Below are 26,404 nucleotides of genomic sequence, written 5' to 3'. Positions count from 1 at the left end.
TACTTTGGTACACATGAGCTGTGGCTGCATCTCACACTGAAGCTGGCATACCTTTAGGACACGCCCCATAAAACAGAGCATACATAAGTCACCTGGCATGGTTTTGCTTCACCTGCTTGTTATTGCTGAAATCTCCATGTCTAAGAGCATAAAAGCGAACTTCCTTTTGCATCTACAGATGAACATGGATAGGGTGAGTGGCATCCAAGTCTGCCAGGATGGGAGTGACACAAGGACTGCTGTTGGCTGTTTTGAGACATGAACAACACAGATGGGGAAATAACACAAAAGCTTCCGGAAAGCTTGGGGAAACTGAGGGAATACTCTAGAATTATATCCTTTCTATCAGACCCCTCTGACTTTCTCAGTCCTACAGATTCTGAAATAAACATGAAGGCCAAAGTTGGTATAGTACCGAAACCAGCAGTGCTACTCTTTGGCCTCAATCGCTACATAAGAATGGTTGGTCCTGGGGCACCAAGTAGTCCTTCCCCCTCTCAGGCCTCCTAAATCCCCAATTGATCCCACAGCAAGACCCAGGTAGGCCTTGACTAACTCTAGAATGTCTTGCCCTCGAAGGCCTGAAGGTTGAAGGCAGTATCCAGAAACTTCTTCAGTGACACCAGGTGTGCATTCCTGTTTCCAGTGGCTGGTGCAGCTGCTGGGTCACGGCCCACATACCTGGAGGAGAGACAGCTAAGGGGAGGGGTGGGCCTGGCCTCAGCCCACACTCACCCCAGGACTATAGGGCACACATCTGAGGAGAGCTGGCTTAGCTATGGGAACTGTCTGGACACCACTCCCAGTGAGCTGAGGGCCTGGGGCAAACTCAGCTACCCAGCTATAGGACAGGGAGGAGAAACTGCCCTCTCTATGTCACTAGATCTGCCCATGAAGAAAACAAATGGGTTAAACTTAAAGGCTTTGGGGACAAACACACTTTTGACTTAGAGTTTCTCATACCCCTTTACCATCTTCCCAAAGACAAGTGATGCCAATGTTAAGCACTGAGCAGCTACTATGTGCCATGCACCTCAGAGGGCTAATCTGTCCATGGGGTCTAAGCCTATCATCATCCTGCTGCAGAGACAAAGAGTTCACAGAGTCTACATAAGGAAGCTAGGCTCAATGGATGGAGGTTTGAGACATGTAGAAAGTTCTGTAATTCAGCTCTGGCTACAGAACAAAAACAAAGGTCTACTCTGTATAAAGGTGGTATTGCTGATGCTCCATCCCTGAGGGGAAGCTAACCCACCACAGTCAGAACACATGGAGCCAGCAGGGACTACAGGGCTCAACTCCCAGGTTTTCAAATGTGGCTCAAAGAATAAAGGCCAGTTCCAAGTAGCACGGCCAATGGGACAGGCAGGGACAGGATGGGGTCATCAAGCCCAGAGCCACAGGCAGTCCCAAAAGAAGCAAGGGTAGGTATTGGTCCTCCAAGTATTGTACCATATGGGGCGAGTGTGGCCAAGGATGGTCATGAAGCGTGGGCTGATGTAGTCATAATATCCCATGTTCTTGTGTTCCTCCTGACACCACACCAGCTCCACTCCTGGGTACTTCTCTGCCTCCTGCTTGATCAGATCAAAGGGGAACGGAGAGATCTGGGGAAGCAAGGACAAATGGGGCACAGATGAGGGGAAGTGTGCCCAGGGCTCCCAAGACAGGAGCCATCCTTCAACAGGCCCTCCCAGCCCTGCCTGGTACGTTGCCCAGAGCTGGGGGCTGGCGAGTCAATCTTGCTTGTTTCTCTAATCACTAGAAGAGTTTGGCACACCTGTTCCAGGCGTGTGATGGCCACCTGCTCCTCCAGACCCTGGCTGATGCGTTCCTTCACCAGATCGTAGTACACCTTTCCCGTGCAGAAGATGAGCCGCCGCACCTGTTCAGGAGCCCGTGCTGCAGCCCCATCTTCAGGAATTACTCGTTGGAAGGTGGTCCCTGGGGACCAATATGGCATGGCAGTGACGTGAGCACACAGAGAAAGAAGCACACACAGAGAAGCTCCTAAAAGATCCCCAACATCCCCAGGCTCTCCCTAGCTGCTGAGTCTAACCCCAGGCTTAGGCCTGTGGTTATAACTGGCAACTCTTGATCCAAAAGTTAGAGCAAGGGACAGAGGACACTATGAGATATCACAAGGACAGGGGTGGAAATGGAGCTGTAGCCATAAGCAGAACCCTGGGAGCATCAATATTTAAGATGCTGGTTATTAGGAGTACAGGCCCCTGCAGGAGACTGATCTGATGGCATCATCATTTGTCCAAGACCTGCTACCTCCAGTGGTGCCCACTCCCTGCATGATACCCCATTCACCACACTGGATGACGAGTAGCTACTGAGAGGCCACTGTGCCCTCTTTTCCCCTCAGACCTGCAGTACAGCCCCCATCTTGAAGCCCTATCCATTTTTCCTGCCAGAGGTCACACCATGTGCCAGATCAAGCAGGTTGCAAAACCTTTCAGGAAGCTGCTACAGTGTCCCCGCATCACTGCATCCCAGGTGAGGACACTGAGGCAGACAGGTTAACTGCAGCCAGTCCCACAGGAGAAGGGTCAGCACCAGCTGATCAGACCAGGTGGTCCAGTCCCATTGCAGGAGCTGTGAACTACCCACTTTAGCCATCTTCCCACACTGGAGGGAACACCCAGACACAGGGGAAAAACCAATACCTGTCCATGCCACTAAGGCCCTTTATGGCCAGTTGGTGCTTCTTCTATTTACCAAGGGGGTTCGACTCTGCCAACCTCAGTGCCTTATACCTGCTTCTCCCTGATTCTCTACGGAATCACATCTCAAGTTCAGCACTGGTCTTCCATGTGCTTCCTCTAACCCCCCAGGTCAGTAAGACTGAGAGCTCCTGGAGGGGGACCCAGGCCAGTAATGTGTGTTTGGTTCATGAGTGAAAAGATGGATTAATGAATGAATGACAATGCACAGCAAACTAGGCAGCACTTCACTGGCCTCCCACCTCTGAGCAACCTTGGCAGAGCCAGGTCAGCCTTGCTGGTGGCTAAGGAGGATGGATAGCACACACCTCTAGCCCTACAGCTCCATACAAGTGACCAGAGCTGGCCACAGTGCCAACCTCCCAACCCCATGGCCTGTGGGGACCAGGAGAAGAGCTATTAGAGGGCTGACAGAGCCCCAGATGGAAAGGAAAACAGAAGAACCCCAGAAGCAGACGCCACGCACGGGCCACTGGGCCCCACGTAGGCCATCTCCCCAGTGCAGGCCACCCAACACTGCTAGGCTTGGCACATACCGGACACCATCTGGTCAAAGCTGGACCTTGCCTCTGGATGCCTCAGCAGAGATTTGGGTGTGAAGATGATCAGCTGGAAGGGAAACACATGCCCAGCGATCATCTGTCCCCACCTGTCCAGGGCTTCCCACATTCAACCCTCGTACTGAAAAGGTGCTACGGGGGCAGGCACAATTCAGCTCACCGGCTTGCGGAAGGGCAGCAGGATCTGCCGGCGCAGCACATGGAAGTAGCTGGCTGGCGTGGAGCAGTTCACCACGATCCAGTTGCAGTCGTAGAGCTGGCTCACCTCGAAGTCCTCAGTGAACACCTGCAAAGGCCAGGAGGAGGCCAGTGGTGACTGGAGGAAGTCACATGCTGCACCCACACCCTGGCCCCCCAAGGCCCAACAGGGTGGCCCCCATCCTGGGGGATGGTAGGAGCACTCACTGGGTAGGCATCAGAGTCATCATTACTCATCTGCAGGAACCTCTCCGGTCTTGCTGAGGAATGCTCAGGCCCCTGAAAGCAAATAAGAGATAGCCAAGGTGACCTACACAGGGCACACCTGGCCCCGCTGGGACCCCAGGCCTGAGGGAAGTGCCCTCACTATGGAGCTTGAACCACAAGGAAAAACCAGGAATGTGAGGCAAGAGCAGGCAGGGCATTTGCAGAGGGGATCCACCCAGGGCCAGCATGTGTGAGCGTGCAGGGAGGCAGGAAGAGGTAATAAGTTACACTTTCTCAGTGTTGCCACTGAGTGAGCGAGCACTTCTGTCAGGACTCATCTTGAAAGAAGCCCAGGAGGCAGACACACAGAGAGGGAGGTGAGAGACTGAGAGGGTAAGACCTCATGCCAGAAAGGGGTAGGTTCATCCCTATCTTGGCCTTTCCCTTCCCTCCCCATAAGGCAGATCCCTGTGCTCCAGGGCCATAGAAGGCAGAAACCCCTCCACCCTGCAATGGGCCAAGGATCTTCCCACCAGAGCCCACCTAGCCACCACAGCCCTCACCATGCCCTCCATGCCATGGGGCAGAAGCAGCACAATGCCGTTATGCCGCACCCACTTGGCCTGGCCAGTGCTGATGAACTGGTCGATGATGCACTGGGCTGTGTTGTGGAAGTCACCAAACTGAGCCTCCCAGAGAACCAGGGCATTGGGGCTGGCCATGGCGTAGCCCAGCTCAAAACCTAAAGAGAAGACACCAAGATAGGGCTTGCTGCATACTGTCACCAAACAGCAGTCAGACCAGTGAAACCCAGCCTTCCTACCCAAGTTCATCCTTCCCAAGAAGCCAGAAAGAACCCAGGGGTTCCTTGGGACTCAAAGGCCAGGATGTGTCTTCTGGAAGCTGGCAACACGCACGTCACCTTCATCTCATATATCATACATGGCCAGGTTTAGCTTTATCTAGCCCAGGAGCTAAGGCCAAAGATACCTGGGAGGTAGCAGAAACCATATGCCAAGAACTACCCAAAAATGTGTGCAGAGATGCGGATGAGGAAGGGGAGGAATTGGCCCAGAGGCATCTCCCTAGAGTGGGTGGCTAAACTCTGGGAAGAGGAGTGAGGGAAGAAGCATGCTAGCCAATGGCTGAGCTGAGGGAAACATATATAGCAGACACAGGGGAGCCAGAGCCCATGGAAGGGACCTCAGTACAGGATTCCTGGGGTGCAGGGCAGAGGAGGCAAGATGGGACTCAGGAACATGGACGCAGCAGGGCCAGTCAGTAGCCATGTCCCATAATGGACTCTACTGGGCTTTCTGTCCCAGCCCACCAAGGCTGGTGTCCAGGGAAGGGGCTCTGGTGTATAAAGTCCCCTTCCACACAAGGCAAGCAAGGCTCTCCAACTGGGATCCCTGAGGGGACCAGATAGGACAGAATCTCATCTCCCACATGTCCCCAGTAGGGGGCAGCCCAGTACCTGCCCCCTCAGGAGTCTCTGAGCTCTGCAGCCCTCCCAGGCCATAACCCTGGCTCCCTCCCAGCTTCTCTCTCGTCCCCAGCTATCTCAGGGCCTGCCTAACCCACCAAGGACTCCATATTCCGAGAGGGAGCTGTTGCACACGGTGTAGGGGGCCTGGTCAGGCCACAGATGGTTCATAGGGACACACGTCCTCCGGTCAACTTCCTGGTCGTGGAGAACATGGTGCCGGTGACTGGGGAGACAGACCAGGAAAGGGACAGAGGGCAGGAGGGCTGGCACCAATTCCAAAGCAGGGGAGCTTGGGCAGCCGGAGGCAGGCAAGCCTTCATTAATACCCCATGAAACCTGAAGGGTCCCGTAGGATGTTGACACCAAGACAGCTGCCACAGTCCCTCCCCCTACAACTCCCTCCCCTGCCTGCCCCTGGCCTGCCCACTGCCCACACACTGCACCAGGGGGTTGGGAGCAAGATTTTCAAGTCATGGCACCTCCCTGAGTTTCAGCTTCTCACTCACAGAGAGACCCGATGAGACTTGCCCTGCTGACCTCCCAAAAGCAAGGAAGAACCTGAGATCCCAGGAGGCCACACCTCTGGGGCACTGTCCTGCTGTTACCTTGCTGACTCCTCTGCTACCTCACCTGCCCTGTCCAACCTCTAAGGAGGCAGGAACTGCTGTGCAGGACCTGAGGCTGATACCTAAAGAGGACCACCTGGCTGAACCCTGGCAAGGGCCAATGTGCAGCCAAGGGGCAGCAAAGCAGCTGCCTAGGTCCCTGGCTAGAGCAAAGCCAGCAGAGATGAGCAACCAGAACAAGAGCAAGATAGCTGGTTGAATTCTGCAAGCCACATCAGCATGACATGCCAACATGGCACTGAGTAAGGGTGTGAAACAGCTGGGGGCCCAAATCAGGAAAATGTGATGTAAGTGTGAGATCCAACAAGCAAGATAGGGAAGGCTGGTCTGACCGCAGTTCATCAAAAAATAAAAATAAAGAATCCTAGGACCAGAGATGACCACCAGACCACTAGATATGAGTCACCATCTTGGGCTAAGAAATCAGCTCTGCATAGCTGCTGCAGGGGAATCAGAGAGAAGTCAGCAGCCCTCTGATTACTGGGCCTTGGCTGGGGGTTGTGGCTGCGAATGGGATTAGCTGTGAAAACCTCAGCTAGACAAGGGAGTCTTCCTTGGGTCCTCAGACCAGGTCCAGGAAGAAGACGAAAGGCCAGCCCCTCATCCAGATCTCCTGTGCTGACCCTGGGATACCCCAAACATTGCTGAGCAATGAGCTCCCCTATGGGTTCTATAGGAACATGACCAATGCCCAGGGATTGGGACCCAGAACCTACCCTGCCCTTACCTGAACGTGCCTCTCTCCACATCCTGTCCACTGAGCCGCACATGGATGCCGTCTTTCAGCAAGGAGCCAAAGGCCATGTACTCTGCCAACGCCCAGTCCACTGTCCGTTTCTTGGTCATGTCTGCACGGCCACGCAGGATGCGAGAGAGGCCTGCAGAAGGGAAGGGGGTCTGAGGGCCTCCGGAGCCTGACAACTATTCTGGGACAGCTGAAGCAAAGGTCCTGGGGTAAGTGTTTAGTGTAAAAACAGGGTACTGGCAAGCTGCAGGAGGGCCTAGTGCCAGCCCCCAACTCCAGCTTCTAGCCAGTACAATAGGCCAACCTGAAACAGCCAACCCCTCTCTGTGGGAACAAGGAGCCAGTCCCAGATACTCATGCACTGAGTCAGGATTCTTCACAGCAACCCTACAGGGAGGAGTGTCCCACTCTCCAGGTGAGGAGACTGAGGCTCACAGGAGGGAAGTCATGAACTCAAGATCACATGCCTAGCAAGAGACTTAGGATTGAGTCTGGTACATGTACAAACACCCTGTGCTGTGCACAGAGAGGAGCACTCACATCATCAGCAGGTGCCCCAGGATGCCTGGCTTCCATGCACATTGTGAGGGAGCTCCCTTAAAACTCTAATGGGCTGGTCAGAAGGTATGCAGTTACCCTATTACAGTTGTAGTGGCCCTACAGCTGCCACAGCATCCAAACGCAAGGGGTGTGCTAGCCAGGCTCATTAGCCAGGGATTTGTGGGGTTGACCTCAGGCATCTGCCCATGCCAGCAGCAGGCCCACATCCTTCCTGCCAGCAGAGTCCTGGCCCCACCACCTCCTCCATGGAAGCCCCTGCTTCTCTGCTCCTCTGCCTGGCCAAGGTCATGTTCCCCAGCAACTGTGTTTGGAAAACCCCAAAGTGCCCAATATGAGACTGGTCCCTGGCATGGAGCTGCAATGGCATCCACATGTGCTCAACTCCCTACACCCACCATGAAAGGAGCTACGATCAAGGGCACCCCAGAGGCACAAATGGGACTTCAGGAGCAGAGCAAACCCACCAAGGGCTCAGCAAGGACATTCCATGCAGTCTCCCTTGTTGTCCCAACCCACCTCCCTACAGGGCATGATGTTAGGTCTGGGTCAATGACTGCACTGGAGACCACATAGCATGCCGCAGTCTGGCTGGGCACAAATCACGAGCCACTGAAGCAGGAACAAACTTTATTTTTAAAACGCAGAAAAACACTTCACACAGCTCCCGGGGAAATCCTCCCAAACGCGCCACGAGGCTTGTCCAGGAACCCCCAGCCGGAACTATATCTCCCGGAAATCCCTCCTCCTGCACTTCCCCAACCAATGGGAACTCTCGGGGAATCCCCGGAAATCCCCACGAGAACTCCAAAATAGTGCGAGAACTCAAAAGTTGCGGCAGAGGCGGACAGGCAGAGGCGCCTGTCAATCAATACTGTTGGCAAAATGCCAGGGGCCATACAGACTCAGCCGTGGCTCTCAGCATCGCGCCTGTCAATCAATACTGTTGGCAAAATGCCAGGGGCCATACAGACTCAGCCGTGGCTCTCAGCAATAGCACCCTCACCTGTGTGGATCTTAAAGTCCTCCAAGGGCACAGAGCTGGCCACATTGCCAATGTGGGTCAGCACGTCCTCAGGGATGCCTGTGGTGGGGCACATCATGCTCTTGGGCTCCCCATCCACGTTGAAGAAGCCTGAGAACGACAGAGACTGTTCACATTTGGATAGCAAAAGGCTCTGATGTCCCTGGTCAGCCTGCTGTCCCAGGACTAAGGGGCCTATGGCTTCCTTACCCACACTGGCTGGCTCTGGACCATCTGTGGGACTTACCACAGCTGAAGAGCCACAGCTGTACTCCTATACCTGCCCCACACTTTCTACAGGGCCTGGGTCACATCTGACCCAGCCCTGCCCCTCCAGGGAAGCCCTCTGAGCTCCCCACCAGCAACCCTTCCTTTCCAGGTAGCACACGTGACCACTAGCTATACATGGTCACCCCTCTGCCCCAACCTACCCTGACCTGCAGGAATGGGGCCCCCACAGCCTGGGGGTGTGCAGGATACAACCTCAGTGTCTAGCTGGGCAGTGACTGCTTTTACCCAAGGCCATTTCAGTCCTGTCCCTGTACCAGAACTCAAGGCTCAGGTGGATCACTGAGCCATACACCACTAACTCACCAGGCCAAGGAGAGTCCAGCCAGTGCTTGATATGAAGGATTTTTTTATCCTTGGATCTTCCATATGCCTCCTCGCAAATCCGGTCATATTTGGCAATCTCTTCCTGGAATCAGGATAAAGATATGGATGGAGGCAGCAATGCCCAGGGCAGTCAGAGGCTCCATCTGCCCAGACTCATAAGCCCTGGTCCCTTCATCAAGTTCTAGAATTCTCTGCCTCCTGGCTTGTAGGAACCTCATGGCTATAGCCAGGCCTTGTGGGCCTGCTGTATGCTCAGTAAGGGGCTTGAGGGAAGAACCAGGAAAGACTTCACAGCCCTTGCTCTGAGTTCCCTGAAGATGGAAGGACCAACATGTCTATAGATGATTTGGGGGAAGAACCCAATTCAGGGATCCCTCTATAGGAAGCCTCCTGGGAATCTTGCCTGAAACTGGGCTTCTCCTGCATCATGGCACCTGCTGCACCCTACCCGGCTGTAACTGTGTACTTAGTTCTCTGTGCACTTTGTTAACCAGGGACTCTTGGGGACAAGGACCACATTGACTACTTCTTTAAACCCTCTGTGCCCAGTACTGAGTTGGTGACATCTATAACGACTCCAAGGTTCCCACCCAGTTCTATCTGAGACTTGTTCCCAGTGCCCATGTACCTACCTCAAACTCCTGCAGGGTGACTGTTCCCTCAGCAATGAGCTTATCTGCATACTTCTTCAGCACCGGCACCTGTCTGTGTATCTGCTTATACATGAGCGGCTGTGTGAACATGGGCTCGTCCATCTCATTGTGGCCACGCCGCCGGTAACAAACCTGTAGGGAAGCTGGGGGCTCAGTCCCTGCCCAGGCTGTGTGCTCAGTAGTCACTACAAAACAGGGTCACATCCAGGCAGGGCAGACTCTGAAGCTCTCGAAAGCACCCATTATCACCTATCACTAAACAAATGTCCCATGCCCAGGACTTTGCACACAGATAGCTCTTAGTGGCACTAAACCTGTCTAAAAAGCAGTCCTAGCCCTTAGTGCTGAAGGTTCGGAAGACCTGGTCTGCCTTGCATGGTGGGATCAGGCCACTCACTCCTGCCTTGGCCTTAGCACCCCAAACCCATCAGGCCTGCTTAGCATTGCTAGGAGGAGCCATCATCCTGCCTTGGCCTCAGTCCCCAAGACCCACCAGGTCCACAACGACATCTTTGTTGAAGGTGTTCCTCCACTCAGCTGCCACACTGCACACATATATCACAGCCTCTGGGTCATCTGCATTCACATGGAAGATGGGTGCATTGACCACTCGGGCCACATCAGTGGGGTATGGTGAGGAGCGGGCCATTCGGGGGTCTGTGGTGAAGCCAATCTGCAGGAGCAGAAGGAACCAACAGCATCTCTTTATTATTATTATTTAGTAATAGTAATGAGTACCTGGGACAGCAGGCATGTGCCACTGCACCCAATGGTTCCCTTTTTTTGTTTTGTAGTGCTGGGGATGAATCCAGGGCCTGGTGCATGCCAGGCAAGCACTCTACCACTGAGCTACACGCCGAGCCCCAGTTTCTAGAGACCCAGTGGGTGAAGAAACTGGGTTGCAGGGTCCAACCAGTTGGAGGGTACCTAAAATATAGGACATGAAGCATAATAGCGAACAGCCCCACAGTCAGACATGACAGCAGTGCCCACAGGGACAACAGAGCACCAGTAGAGCTACGCTTGCTTCTTTTTCCATCCGTCACTTCTCTATGTTAGTAGTGAGGAACACAGGCCTGGAAAAACCCAGTGTGCCAGCAAGTGACTGTACAAGTTTGGATAACGAACTTCAATTCCCTAAGCCTCAGTGTCCTCATCTATCAAAAGGGCTCATTAAATTCCTGCCTGCAGGTTTACCCAAGGAAGATCCAATGGCATTGTAAATAAGGCAGTTAATGCTCTAAGCTCATAGATGAACCCTTATTAATCACAGCTGCCTTCAAGAAAAGGCAGGTGACACAGTGATCTGAGACCAACTTGCTCAGGTGAAGCTAAAGGTAACATCTTGTTACACACAGCTTCCATATTGTATTCCTTTCAACGTTCTCTGTACTAAGTACAGTTGTCCCTTGGTATCTGTGGGGGACTGGTTCCAGGACCCTCTCAGGAAAATCTTTGGACACTCAAAGTCACTTAAATAAACTGGCATCATATTTGTGTGTGACCTACACGTATCTTCCTGTATTCTTTAAATCATCTCTAAATAACTTATAATACCCATGTCAATGCTGTGTAAATACTTGTTATACTGTATTGTTTAGGAAACAATGACAAGAAAAAACCATGTACATGTTCTGTACAGGTTTAATTTTTCCTCAAAATTTTTTTTTCTGGTACTGGGGATTAAACCCAGGGTTTCATGCACTGAGCTACATCCTCATCCTTCTTTTTATTTTATTTTAAGACAGGGTCTCGCTAAGTTTCCCAGACTGGCTTCAAACTTGCAATCCTCCTGCCTCAGCCTCCTGAGTAGCTGAGATTACAGGTGTGTGACACTGTATTGGCCCAGCCACAATTATTTGTGCTTCAGTTGGCTAAACCTGTGGATGCAGAACAGAAGGCCAAATACACACACATACACATACATGTGTGCACACAAATGTATCTACCAATTTCATAGACCAGGACATGTGGGCTGGGGATCAGGTACTTTGCCTGAGACTGCATGCCAGTAAGTGGCAGGGCAGTGAGACAGTGGGATGACAGCCAGGGTATCTCACTGTTCCCACCAACCCACCACCTAGATCTCCAGTGACAGGTATATGGCCTGGCATGAAGCCCACCCCTTACCTGGTTGTTGACAACGACGTGCACAGTGCCATTGGTGGTGTAAGAAGGCAGGTCACTCAGGTGGAATGTCTCATACACCACACCCTGTCCAGCAAAGGCAGCATCCCCATGGACAAGGATGGACATGACCTGCAGTACAGGGTGTGAGCCAGCAGGGCCTATGCCCCAGGATGTGCAGTGTCCCTGACTCCTCTACCATGAAGACCCAGGGCCCAGGACCTCTTTGTCCAGCCTCTTAAGGCCCAGGTCCCCAGAGGCCCACCCATCGGGCCCCAGCATCTAGCCCCCCAGGGCCCAAGTCCCAGAGCATAATCCCTCAGGGACTAGCCCTCACAGGACACTCCCCAACCTCTTGGGGTCAAGATATCCAAGCCTAGGTCCTTGGAGTCCAGGTCATCTGAGCCCAAGTTCCAGAACTAGTCCCCTATAGCCCCACCCTTGGGACCTGACCCTCAGAGAACACCTTCAGGCCTAGCTAGGAGCACACCTTCTTGCCTTGGGCATCCCCGCGGTAGAACTGTTCTGCCTTGGTCTTCCCCTGTACAACAGGGTCTACAGCTTCCAGATGGGAGGGGTTGGCCACCAGTGACAATGTGATGTTCCTGTTGGTGACGCGGTTGATCCTCTCATGGTACATGCCCAGGTGGTATTTGACATCCCCAGAGCCCTGAAGGTCAAGGTAGAACATGATGAACCTATCCCCACCCCATGCCAAACAGGTTGAGGGAGATGAAGACACTCAAGCCCACGCTGGGCTGGGACATTACCTGGCTTCTCTTTCCTCTGAAGTCTATGCTGTCTCTGAACCATCTCTCTTTCTGGTCACACTGCCTTTCTTGCACTTCTAGACTAGCTAAAGCAGAAAGGTAGGCTCCTCCTGGGGCTTGGAGCCCTGAGCCACTTTCTCATAAGAGCCCCCTCTACATTATCAACTATCATCCTCTCAACCTAAATGACCACAGCATGGGAAAGGATAAAGGCATCAAGAAGAAGGGCCATCAAGAGGTAGTGACCACAGAGAATGAAGAGCAGCTCATAACAGAGCTAAGTCCATATACCAGGCCTCTAGGAAAACACCAGAACTGAATCCCTTCCTCACTCCTCACACCAAAGTAATCAAAGCCATAGCAGTATTGAGGTAAACAAGACGTATCTTACAATATGGGAGTAAGGGAAGGTTTACTTTCTAAATGATATTCAAAGTCCAGAAATCATAAGAGAGCTAAAAAGGAATTAACTTGTCATGGGTGGGAGAAGCAAATACAGGCACATGCTAGGGAGAAAACAATCAAGCTGAGGAAAATACTTACAAGAAAAGTGTAGGCAAAGGGCTGGTATCCTCAAAGTGCAAAGTGCTTTTACAAATCAATAAGATAAAACCCAAAAAGCCCTACCTATAGAGTGAAAACCAGGACAGAGAATTTACAGAACAAAAAGTATAAATGGTTCAAAAACATATGAAAAGATATTCAATAGAGTTCATAACAAAGATATGTCTAAATGAAATCATTTTGATATTTATATTGGCAAAGACAGAAAGATCCAAGAGTGTATGTGAGGACAGGGGCACAGCAGGCATACACCATGTCTGCAAGCTCCCCAGAGGGTCATATGATCCTACCTCCTTAGCTTTGGCCACTGCATTTCCCAGACACCATATAACCAATGTACTCATTTGTACATGTGCAGGGACACTCATTACAATGACCTAATGCCCTTGCAGGGGACACTGTAGCTTTAAGAAGCCTGGGGTGTCACACATGTGCTGGTATAAAACAATGACAACCTTGTATGTGGGGACAACAAGGTGCCAGTGGCATCACAGGCTGCTCCCGTGGCCTTCTACAAATAAGGCTGTAATGGAGTAACTGTGTTTGTGTCTGAATGGAACATTCTGGAAGCACATACCTCAGAACAAACATAAGCACACACACAAAAACTGGCCAAAGGAATGGGGTCTCACAGAGGAAACGTTCTCATTGTGTAAACTTTTTTTAAGCAATGCTCATATTTCTTTTGTAATTTACCTTTTTAAAAAAATAGTGCTCATATTTTTTTCAATAAAAAATTTAGAAATTCTTTAAAAACTTCTCCTCAATCAAGTTTTACAGCGTACACATGCACACGCACCACCAACACCATGATCATCTCTTCATTTCCTCACAACCACAGTGGAGCAGGTGCTTTTATCCCAGTTTTACAAAGGAAAAAAATGAGGCTTAGAGAGTTCAAGGTGCTTGAGTAAAATGAACAGGACTTTGGAAAAACCCTGGGCTGGGAGCCAGCAGATGTAGATTCTGGATCTTATTCAGGTACAATGTACTCAATGTCCTTGGGGCAGTCATTTATTGTGACTTATTTCAACAAACCAAGCACCTGTGGAACTGGATACTGGGGCTTTAAAGGCAAGGTTCTTATCCTCATCCTAGAGGAGAAAATAGATATGCAACTTGATATGCATACATGCAGATACAGACAGACAGACACACATGGCAGGCTGAAGAAAGCCAGAGACTAGTACTGAGGGCAAATGAACACAGAGGCTTCAGGGGAGGGAGGGACAGGCTCACCCAGAAGACTAGCAGTGCCACCAAAAGGAGAAACAAGCAGGACTTTGAACGAGGCAGAGGGCAGAGGAAAGGGGGAAAGCAACGGGGACTGAGGGGCTAGCATGGCCACGGCTGGGTGTGCAGCATGTACAATACACATGCCAGCTAGGAGCCGGTGGGAGTAGGAAAGCATGTCCTTGGCTGACCCCCACAGGCAACTTTCTGACCTCCCAAGACTCTCCTGGGCAAACAAACAAGTGAGGGGGCCCTTCCAGACTGATGGACAGGACTTGGGGACAGAGGCACACACATAAGCCGAAGTGAGCAACCTCTGTAAAGTCCTTGCATTTCTCTGGGCCTCAGTTTCCCTAGCTAGAAAACAGGAGGTTGGCCCAGATTATCAGAGGGCCCTCCTAGCTATCTCATGACAGCACTTGTTCCCAACAGCCTTAGAGATCAAATATTGCAGCAAATAATGCAGCCTCTCTCCCACTCTTCTCCACTTCTGTCCATTGAAGTTCTATCTCACCTGTAAGCTCTCAGCCCAGCCTTTCCCTATTCCATCTCCTAAATACCAGGTCCTCTCAGGGACACAGTAACCAGGGCATGCACCCACCTCATCTGCTGCCTCCAGCTTGGGGTCAAACTGGCAAAAGATCTGCTCCAGGTCCTTTCGGATCACATTGGCCAGCACATTCAACCTGCCCCTGGAACCAGAGAGGGCTTGGTTATTACCTGACACCAATGCCACTTTCCCCCACTGGTCCAGCAACATCATTCTCCTTTGTATACCTGGGACCTAACAGAATCAGGTGAGGGGGGGAATCTGCCCTAGTAGTGCCCCGTCCCACAGACTCTGGTCATACAAACTGCTGGTGAAGAAGCTTTCCAAATTTTCATCAAGGTCAAGGGAGACATGCAGTCACTTTATAGCTGGGATAGTCACCTTCATCTCACCTTCCCTCTAGGAAATGCCAACCCAGGGCCACCTATTCAGGTCCTGCCTTCACCTCCTTGGGATGTGCCCTCCACTTGATGTCCACAGGAACTTCAAGAAGCACAATGCATATCTTTACAAAATTCTGCCCCTCCCAAGAACTATAGCAACATGGTCAGAGGAAAGGGAGTCTCAGAGCACCTGACTAGTCCCCAGCCCCATGTGCTTTGGCCAAGTACCTGGCTCTTCTTGGAATGAAGTCAGACCTAGGGTCTCTGAGAAGCTACCAGGCTGATGGCCTTTACCCAAAGACCCTACCAACACCCTCATTTCCATCTCATCCCTTCCAACTCAGTCTCCTGAGCCTGGAAAACGGACAAAGCTAACGATAGAAAAGAAGGCAGCCCCACCTGTGTGGCATCCCCAGGATGACGTTCTCGATCCCCATCTCACTGGATTTGTCAATGATAGTCTTAAGGGCAGGAATCATGACCTCACAGCCTTCCAGGCCAAACCGCTTCTCTGAGGACCACTTCCGGGCCAGGAAATCTTCAAACCTGCTTGGGGAAAAGGGAAGGGGAGGGATGGAGAGGGACAGGGGTGGAGCTCATGGGGCTTTTCATTAGCAACAGGAGCTGGGTGCCCAGGACAAAGGAAGAGCAAAGTCATCTTCTTACTATATGATCTAGTACTCACCCCTACAGAGCACACCACTCCCACCCAGCAAGGAGCACAAGGTCAGGGCAGGCTGAGGGTCCTGCCAGGTCACCAAAGACTCCTGCCCATACCTTCCCAGATGCCACCTCTCTCCTCTTCACAACTCAACTTCCCCAACAGGCCATCCTCCACCTGCTCTCTGCCACTACTCTCCTGCCCACACTGCCAAGTACTCTCTCCCCAAGACCTCAAAGACCACCTCCCCAGCAGAATTCAGAATCCAGCCACATCTCACCTCTCAGAAAGTCCCCTGGCACCCAACACCTGGGCCAGGTGCTTTTCTAAGTCCTGCATCCATGGGAGGACCTAGTTTCTGAGACCTCAGTCAGGAAGTCACCTCCACACACCATAAGACACCACTATAATCACTTCACACTGGGGACAGCTTTCTGCCCAAACATTCTGATAGCCACATCCAGTTACTTCTGCCCTTCTTCAGAGTGTCCCCTGTTACCATGCTTTCCTGGAGTCCTACTCCTTCCTACCTGCCTAGCTCTTTCCTGGACCAGCTCTTGGCCAAACTAAGTGAGCACCTGTTTCCAAAGCTCTAAGGGCTCCCCACTGCCAGCAGAGGAGGCCAATCCAGTCCTGCCTTTCCTTGCCAGGCACCTCCTTGTTTCCTACTTGAGGCCAAGAGCAGGCCCCTCCAACTACACTGGGCAATCCATCTGGGGTGGTACTAACCTCATGGAGCGCACAAGCCGGGCCAGCAGGGTTCGCTTCTCCTCACTGGAGAACTGCATCACACCGGGGGTCTCAAATTTCTGCCGAATCCACTGGCACTGCTCAACATCATTAATGAACATGAACTCCAGGCCAATATGCTGGCAATAGGTAGTCTAGGGGGACAGGAAGGATTTTTTGTGTGGGGGGGGGGCAGGGGTAACCAGGGATTGAACTCAGGGACACTTGGTCACTGAGCCATCCCCAGCCCTTATTTTGTCTTTTATTTAGAGACAAGGTTTCACTGAGTTGCTTAGCACCTCGCTTTTGCTGAGGTTGTCTTTGAACTCGTGGTCCTCCTGCCTCAGCTTCCCGAGCTGCTGGGATTACAGGCATGCACCACCACACCCAGCCCAGGAAGAGTCTTAATGGGAAGCCAGGAACAGGGACAATTGCCCTGGCATCTGGAACAGAAAAGGTAGAGAGGGCTTTCCCTCTCTCCTCAGATGCTCCAGAGAGTTCCATTGGATACACATGCCTGGGCTCACCTCCAGGCGCCGGATGATCTCCCGCAGAGAGAGGGTGTTTTCAGAGCCCCCAATAAAGGTGGTCGTGGGAAGCTGGAACTCTTTATCCAGGTCAGCCTCCCGCAGGTCATAAAATGCTGGGGAAGGAGCCCCAAATAGCAGAGAGGGAGAAAGAGGGAGGTCAGGCCCAAGAGGAAGGGCAGCATCCCCAGACCTCCTCAGACCTCCTTCCAGGTCTAGCCTGGAAGTTCATAAACTGTCTGTTTGCAAGCAGGAGGTGAGAGTTAGAGCACATCTGTTACCATGAGAATGGGCTTAGACAAATCCCTCTTGCTTTCTGGGCAGTGTACCAGCTAGAGAAAATAGGAACACATCCCTCTCAGGGATACATACAGCAGATGAGTAAGGGTCAGAAGGAGCTAATTGGACCGAGAAGCAGTGGGCTCACACTGCCCTATAGGGCATAAGACCCCTCCACCCCCAATGGGCCACAAGCACCAGCTTGATCAGTCACTGCCAGGGCAACAGGGAAGGGTTGCCATGCTCACCCAACTTATCAATGGTTGTGATCAAGTCAGAAGGCACAAATGAGTCCAGGTCTGCATCCAGAATGCCCAGGGGATCCAGCTGGGCCACATGGTGGCCCCGGATCTGGGAAGAGGGAAAAGGGCAATGCCAGGCTGGGTCTCAGCTAAGCAGACCTTCACCTAGAGTGATGTTCAGAGCCCCAGCCCCTCACTCTCAGCTTCAGGATTTCAAGTTTCCCCAGATCTCCCAGGTTTCATAATGCGGTTGTCTATGAGACCTCAGCATCAGCCACCAAGGTGGTACCAGCTCACCTGTTTAAAGGTACAATATACAGCTAGGAAAAATAGAAAAATACCTATACACAAATATATACACTATAGTTCTATTAGTAACTGTGAAATTCTAGAAATTTCCCAACAATTCATCAACAGGTGTCTAGCATATGGACAAAGGAAATCCAAACAGGGGAGTACTATAGAGCTGTAAAAAGAATGAGGAGGCAGGCACAGTGGTGCATGCCTGTAATCCCACTGGCTCAGGAAGCTGAGGCAGGAGGATCACAACTTCAGAGCCAGCCTCAGCAACTTGGCAAGGCCCTAAGAAACTCAGTGAGACCCTGTCTCTAAATAAAATACAAGATAGGGGGGCTGGGGTTGTGGCTCAGCAGTAGAGCACTCACCTAGCACATATGAGGTGCTGGGTTCGATCCTCAGCCCCACATTAAAAAAAAAAAAAAAGGTATTGTGTCTGACTGTAACTAAAAAACTATCAAAAAATAAACTTAAAAAATCATGTTTTAAAAATAAATAAATAAGATAAAATACAAAAATAGGACTGGGGATGTGCCTCAGTGGTTAAGTATCCTTGAGTTCAATCCTTGGTACCAAAAAAAAAAAAAAAAAGGAATGAGGAAATCCCTTTCTGCTCATATGAGTTAGTCTCCACAAAATACTATTAAGAAAAGCAAAATTCTATAAGTGTGTATGGTGAATCACCCATTATCCAAGAAAGAGGACATTCCAGTAAAAATATGCACTTGTGTATGAACATATAAACATATGCATCAGAAGAATAAAATCACAAAATAAGAAAACCATAAAATAAGAAAAAATTATTATCTATAGGGATAAAACAAAATGGGAAAGAGTGCTAGAAGCCAGACTTTTAAGAATATATCTTGCTTTGAAGATTTGACTTTGGAACATTACACAATGTTATAAAGCAAAATCCAGCTTTAAAAACTGAAAGTAAAATGAAACAAATGAATAAAGATATCCACTTAGTGGCATAAATATACAGAGAAGAACTATTCTAATTACCTAATGGAATATTCCCTGAAGACAAACAGAACTACAGGGGAAAAAGTCATAAACTCCTTTCTATAACCAACCAGTAGTAGCAGAGTTTGCATTATTATTCTAAGACTATTGCATGTGGGTTGCAGGAAAATCAAATAAGCCATTGTGCTGGCATCTTTCAGAACATCTATTTTTGGCATCTTTGGAAGGAGATGGTGCCATAAGATTGATGAGGTCAAGGACAAATCCTGAGTCCTGCATTTGAAGTACAAAGACACATCAGTATAAATTTACAGCACATGTTATCTTTCTAAACACACACACACACACACACACACACATTTCCTAGCTCTGACCACTGAAATCACCAAATCAATTCCAGTGAACATTCTGAACTCCACAGAGACTTAGATGATTCTAGGGCTGAGTAGAAATGTATAATCTGAACTTTGGCATCTTGTTCTACCAGAAAGCAAAGGTGTGCTAAACAGTTAGGGCTGAGAATATGGACACTTCCGAAGCAACCATATGTATAATATCTGCAACTAATTGAAATATGTTTAAATTTGTGCATTCATGTGAAACAAAAAAAAAAAAAGGAAAAGCCTTCATTGGTCCCCTTTGAAGAATATAATTTTCATATTTTTGGAAATCAGTCAATACAAAACAAACACTGAGCCTTTCTTTTTTTTTGGGGGGGGGGGGGATGGTGAGTGGTGGATACTGGAGATAGAACCCAGGGACATTTTACCACTGAGCTACTTACCCAGCCCTTTTTATATTATATTTTGTGACAGAGCTTTGCTAAGTTATTAAGGCTAGCTTTGAACTTGTGATCCTCCTGCATCAGCCTCCCAAGTCATTAAGATTACAGGACTGTGCCACTCTGCCTTTCTTAGACAATGTTTATCTCCCAATAAACCAGGTGGACAAAGGGATTTTCTCCTGGTAGAATATGTCAGGTAATAAACAAGGAAAGATAGAATGAGAACAATATTCATTAGTAATCCCTAATGAATTAATGGATCTAAGAAATTATTACGCATGGCTATTCACTGCTGAAGAAGTATAGGGCCACAGCTCTCCTGGAAGGAACTCACCCATGTCAGGCACAAGAGGCTGGGGCCTGCAGCCACCCTGCTTCTCCACCTTAGATAGACCTTTACTAGTAAATACAGTCACAATGTCTGAATCCAGGGGCTAAGAGCAGATGAAAAAATGCCTAGGCTAGAATATAAGTCCCTCAAGCAGCACTCTGGAGGTTATTGTATTTAATACAGTTTTGCACTCCATGTGCTTGATTGTCAAAGTCAATTGTTAGATCACTTTCTGCTTCTTTCAACCAGCCAGAAAAACACAATGTGTATTGAGCATCCCTTATCCAAAATGCTTAGGATCAGAAGCGTTTGGGATTTCAGGGTTTTTGTTTTGTTTTTTCTTTTTTTGGAATGTTTCCATGTATGTAATGAGATATCTTGGGAATGGGACACATGTCTAAACATAAAATTAATTTATATTTCAAATATACAGGACCTAAAAATGATTCTGAAGAACATTGTAGTGTCTATGTTTTGACAGACCCATCAGATGAGGTCAGGTGTGGAATTTTCCAGTTGTGATGTCATGTTGATGCCCAAACAGTTTAAGATTTTGGAGTATTTTAGATTCCTTGGATTAATGATGCTCAACCAGTACAAGCAGTTGCTGTTTGCTTGGTTGGCCACAGTCAATGAGTCTTCAGGCCAGTGAGGGGGCCCAACCTGCTCACCTTCCTTCTTCCATCCAGGACAACTGGTGCACAGGGAAATTACTTCCCTCCCATACAGGGCTTTTCATTCAGAGCAATCATTTCCATTTGCTAATGCATCTTTGCTCCCAAGCCCTTGTAGCAGCTTGCTGCTCCCTCCCACGGAGTCTCTGCCCAGACATCTAGGATCCCCTAGCATCACCCTCTGCATGTCAAGTTTCCCTTACAAAATGCCTCCTGCCACCAGTTCCCACAGAAATCCCCAATGATTACACTTGTTATGGCATGAATGCCCAGAACAGCATCTAATTAGCCCTGTTCAGTCAATACCAAGATTACAGATCACCAGAACTCTCTGACAGAGGAGCCCAGACTGGGGACCCCACACAGGAAAGCCAAGGTCTCCAGAATGTGCAGCTGGTGGGGAAGAACTGTTTACCGGAACTATTCATTCATTCCACGAATGCTAATGAAGCACCTGCTGAATATCAGTCCCTGTCCTCTTGGACCCAGTCCTGATGAGAAAACAGACATTAACTATGGTTAATGCACTTACCTCTCATTCAGATGAGTGGAATTGATTACTTACTAAGTATTCCTCTAGGTACTGAGGGCCTGGTGTGGGAAAGACAGACAACATTCCAGAAGACAGATGACAAGCCACCAAATCAGTATGCACAAAAATAACCCAGTGCTCTGAATGATAAGTGACAATGACTAGACAGAGGAGCAGATGGTATTTGGTAGCAAACTTCAAGGGCTTTCTGAGAAGACACTGGAGCCAAGTGAGACTCTTTCCCTCAGCACCCAGCCAAGTCCCAGGAGCCTCCTTGTTGGCTGTCCGTACCTGGTAGGCCCGGATGAGGGACTGCACAGCCAGGTGGTCCTCTACCAGTTTGCTGGTCCGGCCAGAGACTGTGGGCCTGCTCTCAGGGATGACAGAGGGAAGCTGTGGTTGAGCAGAGCCAGATGAGGCTTCCTCACTGGCTTTCCGGAAGAAGCTGTCCCAGGACTGGGCAGGGAAGAAAGCAAGAACACAGCCAGTTTAGTGCCTGGGAAGACTCAGGGGTGACCCAGTTTGGGTCCCAGGGAGCATCCTTGGGGACCACAGCTCTCAGGGTCTTCTCAGGGCTATGCTTCACAGACCCTTCTCAGCTAGCTGAGGCCCCCTCACCTAGAGCCCATTTCTTCTCAGGACTTGGTTTGATGTGGTGGGGGCAGAGGAGGTTATAAGTTGTGGCTCAGGGGCTTCAGTTGTGATAGCAGTTGTGACATGCCTTCACCCACTGGTTTAAAGAGATCCTTCTAGAAGGCAGTGTGGCAAGCAGACACTCTACACATTCATGGCTCTTTTTTTGAGCCAGCAATTCTGCTGTTAGCAATTTACTCCACAGGCGTTGCACAAGTATGTGCACTAGATATATACACAAGGATGTTCCCTGCAGGGCTGTGATTTACAAAAACAACCTAAATGACTATCAACAGGAAAATGGCTAAACAAATCAATTTTAGAATCTGGAGGATTATGCAGTGTTAAAAAATATGAAAGTGCATTCATTATTGTGGATGTGGAATATCACCAAAAAGATATGTTCTACGGAAAACAAAGCAGAAGAGGATATGTGGCTTGCTACTCGATGTAGACGCAAAATCAGATGAGCCTATACACAGGCACTTCTATCAGTTTTCCAGGAGAACATGTAAAATTGTTTTCCTCTGCTCACTTCCATACAATGCCAGTGGCAGAATCAACTGGAACAACCTCTGTGGAAAGCAATTTAACAATACTCACCGAAAAATCACACACACAGATAATCTTGGACCCAACCTTTCCACTTTGGGAAATCTTTTCTACAGATAGCTACAACATACAAGAGTATGTACCACAGCACTCTTCATGACAACCAGGCTGGAAGTGAACCAGATATCTGTTATTGGGGACAGAGAGGGCATACCCACACAAGATAATACTATGCAGCTAGAAAAAAGCACAAGAAGACTATTCACATACTGACATGGAAAGATGTGGAGACAGATTGCCAAATGAAAAAAGCAAGAAGCAAAACAGCATTTTTATGTACAACTTTTGTGTAAAAGGGGGACAAAATCCAATTATGTCTGCAGTAAGTTTATGTAAAGAAAGTTAAGGAAATGGGGTGAAAAGGATCTGATCAGCTGGTGATGGACTGGAAGAGTGTTTTTCTGGGGCTTTTCATATTGCTTGGCTCTGGATCATGTGACTGTTCACTTTCCTTTGAAAAATGTGAGTGAAGGGGAGAGAAAGCAAGTTCACTTTTCACCCTGCTATCTGATTGACTTCTTTTTAACCATCAAATGGTATTTGTTTTATTTGATCATGTACCTATAAACATTTATTGGCCTAATTCCACATGACAGGGTATCTGAAGACAGTATAGCATATTAGTGGGGCAGTGAATGCCTCAGGTATGGCTGAACAGGCATTATCAGGATCTCTAGAGCAAGACCTCTTCCCCCAGCCAGTTCATCAGCAGGAAGGCATGAAGTTGTCCTCTTCTACATGAAGACAGACCCTTTAACAAACAGGGACAGTTGAGGATCTGAGAAGTAAAGAAACTCATCCAAGATCACACAGCAAGCAGACTGCTTCTCTCCACTACACCCAACACAATAGGCCCCAGAGACTTCCCTCCCACTCGGCAGGCAAAGTGCGGTGCCAACCTTGTGAACACTCTGTGGGTTTTCCAACCAGGCGAAGTACATCTCTTCCATGTAACTGGAGCCACCTCCACCTTTGCTTCCAGGGAAGGTGGCTGGTGACCCAGAAGACCTGCCACGCCAGTTGAACACTGAGATGTCCCGTGCAGCCAGGAACCTCGTGGCTTGTGCCCCGAACAGGGATGGCAGCAGCCTTAGCTGACTCATTCTGGATATAGATGATGAAGGAGAGGTGTAAACCATAGAACCAAGATAGGGGAAGGCTTTGAAAACCATGTGCTCACTCATCAGCACCTCTCAGTCCCATGGGGGCAGCAGGGAGTGGGTTGGGGGCTGGACCAGGCTATAAGATAGAGGTAAATGAGATAATCTTCCAACCCCCTGGGTTCATTGTCTAGCAGGAAGGCCCAGCTCAGTAAACCTCATTAAGAGACACTGAACATCCATAAGCCCAGCCCTGCTGGGCCCTACTCATCCCAACCCAGCTCCTCCTTTGCCCTAGTCCAACCACTGCCTGGAAACTGAACAGGACTTGCTAATGTATAGGGAGCCCTGGCCCGTGAGGGGTGTGCAGAACCAGAACTACCCCACCAGGGCCCCCAAGGTAGGGAGAAGACTACTTACTGCCCCTTCCAAGGCTCAGCAACCCAGAAAACACACATTCTGAGGCATAATGGTTACCAGGTCCTGCCTATGCTGGACCCTGAGCCAATGTCCCTGAAGGCATGCTCTACCACCAGGTTTCCTCCACCCTCACCTCCACCCATCCCTTCTATTCACTCCACCAGCCACTAGAAGCCCACTGCCTGGACTTTATAAAAGGGCTCAACTTCCACTGCAGGGTAGGATATGGTCCTCCCACCTCCTAGCAAACTCACATGAGCCAGAGGGGAGGGTCTCTTCAATCAAGGAAGGGCGGGTTCCTCAGGTAATCAGCAACAAGTCTAAACAGTAGAAAAATTAAAAACTCAAAAATATTGAGTGAATTTAGTAGGGCTCTAAGTCCCAAGTTCCTCAAGTTTCCCTCCCACATGCTCAGCTCCCAAAGTTTTGGGCTGTGTGCCCACCACCATCAGCCACTATGGCCAGGCCCTACAGTGAGGGCCCCCTGGGGCTGGCTCTCCCGAGAGCAGCATCTCTCCAAGGCACTGACTCAAGGGTCAGATAGTTGGGGGTCGCAACCCCTGCTCTGTCTAGCAAATGTGGGGCTGCACCAGCCCAGCCTGCCACCAGGCCCAGGATCTCCTGGCCTGGAGTACCACAAGATCCCAAACAACTAGGAAGTTTTATTGTCCCTGTTCCACACACAGCAAAGGAAACTAGGCACTAAGACCATCCATTCTGAAAATTTTAAAAAAGAGTAGACTATTAGGAAGCACTGGTCCTGAAGCAGTCACAGTACTCACTTGATCCTCTCAGCATACCACTGTGGGCCCCTGTCAGCCCCACTTTATAAACAGGAAAACTGAGGAAGAAGAGGCTATGCTGGTGACAGGGCCTGTGTCTTCCTAATGTAGAATCAAGATGTCACCCCAGATTTCTCTTATGGGCAATGTACTTTCCACTGGCTGAAGCTGCTTCTGCTGACAGCCCAAGCCCCACCCCCATAGGGAATAGGAGAGCTCAGGCCAGAATGGAACAAAGCCTGGCTGTATCCAGCCTGGCCCAGTATGGGAACACCGAGTTTTAAGAACACTGAACACTGGGGCAGCTGATGGACACTGATGTGGCCTTCACCCAGTTGGGCAGGCAGGTAGCCAGCATACCACTTAAGCTCCTACCCAAGGAAGGCTTGCAGACCCAGGAGCCCTAGAACATTCAATATCTACAGCCAGAGCCCCAGCCAGCCTTGCCAGGCCCTACTCACACTGTATAAGGCAGTGGCAAGCAGTTGAGAGTCAGACACCTTGTGCGGTCCCTGCCAACTAGAAGAGTTGTGTGGGGCAACTCCTGGGGTTGTTCCCCCCACCTCCCGGACAGTGTCACCAACCCAATCTCAGAAACACAACTGCAGACACCCCTACCACTAAGGCTCCCACATACAAGATCCTGTCCAGGTGCCTAGCTGAGAGTTGCTTCCTAATGTACCCCTTGTAAAAATCAGCTAACAGAAGTCAGAAGAGGGGTTCTTCCCAAGACCTCAAAGCTAGGAAGCATTCTTTTGTTCCCTCTTTATGCTCTGAGAATTGGATGGGCTTTGCTCAGGAATAAACCTCAACTCTAGCCTGCTGGACCCAAGAGAAAGCAGGTGTGTATGGGGGGGGGGGGGTGTTTCTTTGCCAGAGAGTAAGGGCCTAAAATAAAGCCCAGAAGTGGGAAAAGGTGAGGAGGGGCTGCACAGTAGGGCTTGGGCTTCTTTGGGGAACTGAGACCATAGTTAAAACCATCTTTAAGGATGGAAGGGGGTGTTAGAGTAGGGCCCTCTGGGATCAGTTAAAGCCTAGGTTGCCTGCTGGGGCCTCAAGGTTATCGCCCCACCCCCTCCATCTCCCAGAGGATGGGAAAGACTTCCATGTTGGCTTCGTCCACTTCCTCAGGTCAGTTCAGCCTCTAGAAACCTCAGTTTTCTTGTCTGGGAACTGAGATCGCAGTTAAAACCGTCTATAAGGATCCTACCCCATGAGGCCCTGGGACTTCAAACTCCCTTAATTTCCAAATAGGCACACAACACTGGACCCTCCCTAACCTTGGTGTGACCCTTGGCGCTGGCTGCGTGGGAGGGCAATGAGCAGCAAGCCTCTCCTCAGGTCATGAAAGGTAAAGAAAGTAGTCTGTAGCCCTTGGACCCAGGAGCCCAGCGCTGATGCCTGAAACCCTACTATTGGCGCGTCGCTCCTTTACACGAAATTCTGTACTCGCGAAATTCTGTACTCGCCAGATCTAACGCGCGAAAAAGGTTGGGGGTCCTCCAGAAGGCCACGGTAAGCCAAGGGCGGAGGCAAGGTCACGTTCTATTTCTCCCTTACTTCCGCCTCCACTCGACACCCCCCCACCCCCACCCCCACCCCCGCGCACCCGACAGGGCCCGGCTCAGGACAGCCGGCAGCGACTCCCCAGGACCAGGGAGACTGGAGCTGAGGCGCCTGTCCCCCAACACAGCCCAAGAGATGGCGCAGGGACCAGGAAGGGGACGCGCAACCGCGCTCACCGGGTGGGCGGGGGTCGGCGCTGCAGCGCGGTCCGGAGGCTGCAGGTCATGGGGCT

At 50.2% G+C, this 26,404-nt stretch overlaps 1 protein-coding gene across 1 annotated transcript; it reads right to left on the bottom strand.

The window, feature by feature from the left end:
• On the bottom strand, positions 1-26,404 carry Ogdhl (oxoglutarate dehydrogenase L). The gene is made up of 24 exons (XM_071611275.1): positions 26,349-26,404; positions 24,079-24,144; positions 23,204-23,408; positions 21,351-21,515; positions 17,479-17,581; positions 16,952-17,067; positions 16,425-16,579; positions 15,434-15,580; positions 14,703-14,793; positions 12,025-12,204; positions 11,538-11,666; positions 9,901-10,080; positions 9,387-9,539; positions 8,734-8,836; positions 8,122-8,250; positions 6,540-6,690; positions 5,282-5,409; positions 4,261-4,439; positions 3,698-3,769; positions 3,453-3,578; positions 3,269-3,341; positions 1,781-1,944; positions 1,453-1,607; positions 1-681 (listed from the first exon to the last, which is right to left on the bottom strand). Exons 3-24 carry the CDS (start codon positions 23,405-23,407, stop codon positions 558-560), a joined length of 3,027 nt encoding a protein of 1,008 aa, XP_071467376.1. The 5' UTR covers position 23,408; positions 24,079-24,144; positions 26,349-26,404; the 3' UTR covers positions 1-557.

Source organism: Marmota flaviventris, chromosome 4 (genome assembly GCF_047511675.1).
Source record: "Marmota flaviventris isolate mMarFla1 chromosome 4, mMarFla1.hap1, whole genome shotgun sequence".
In the NCBI taxonomy this organism is placed as follows: Eukaryota; Metazoa; Chordata; class Mammalia; order Rodentia; family Sciuridae; genus Marmota; species Marmota flaviventris.
Note: the sequence above shows the minus strand (reverse complement) of the source record. Positions and strands in the feature narration are given on the sequence as shown.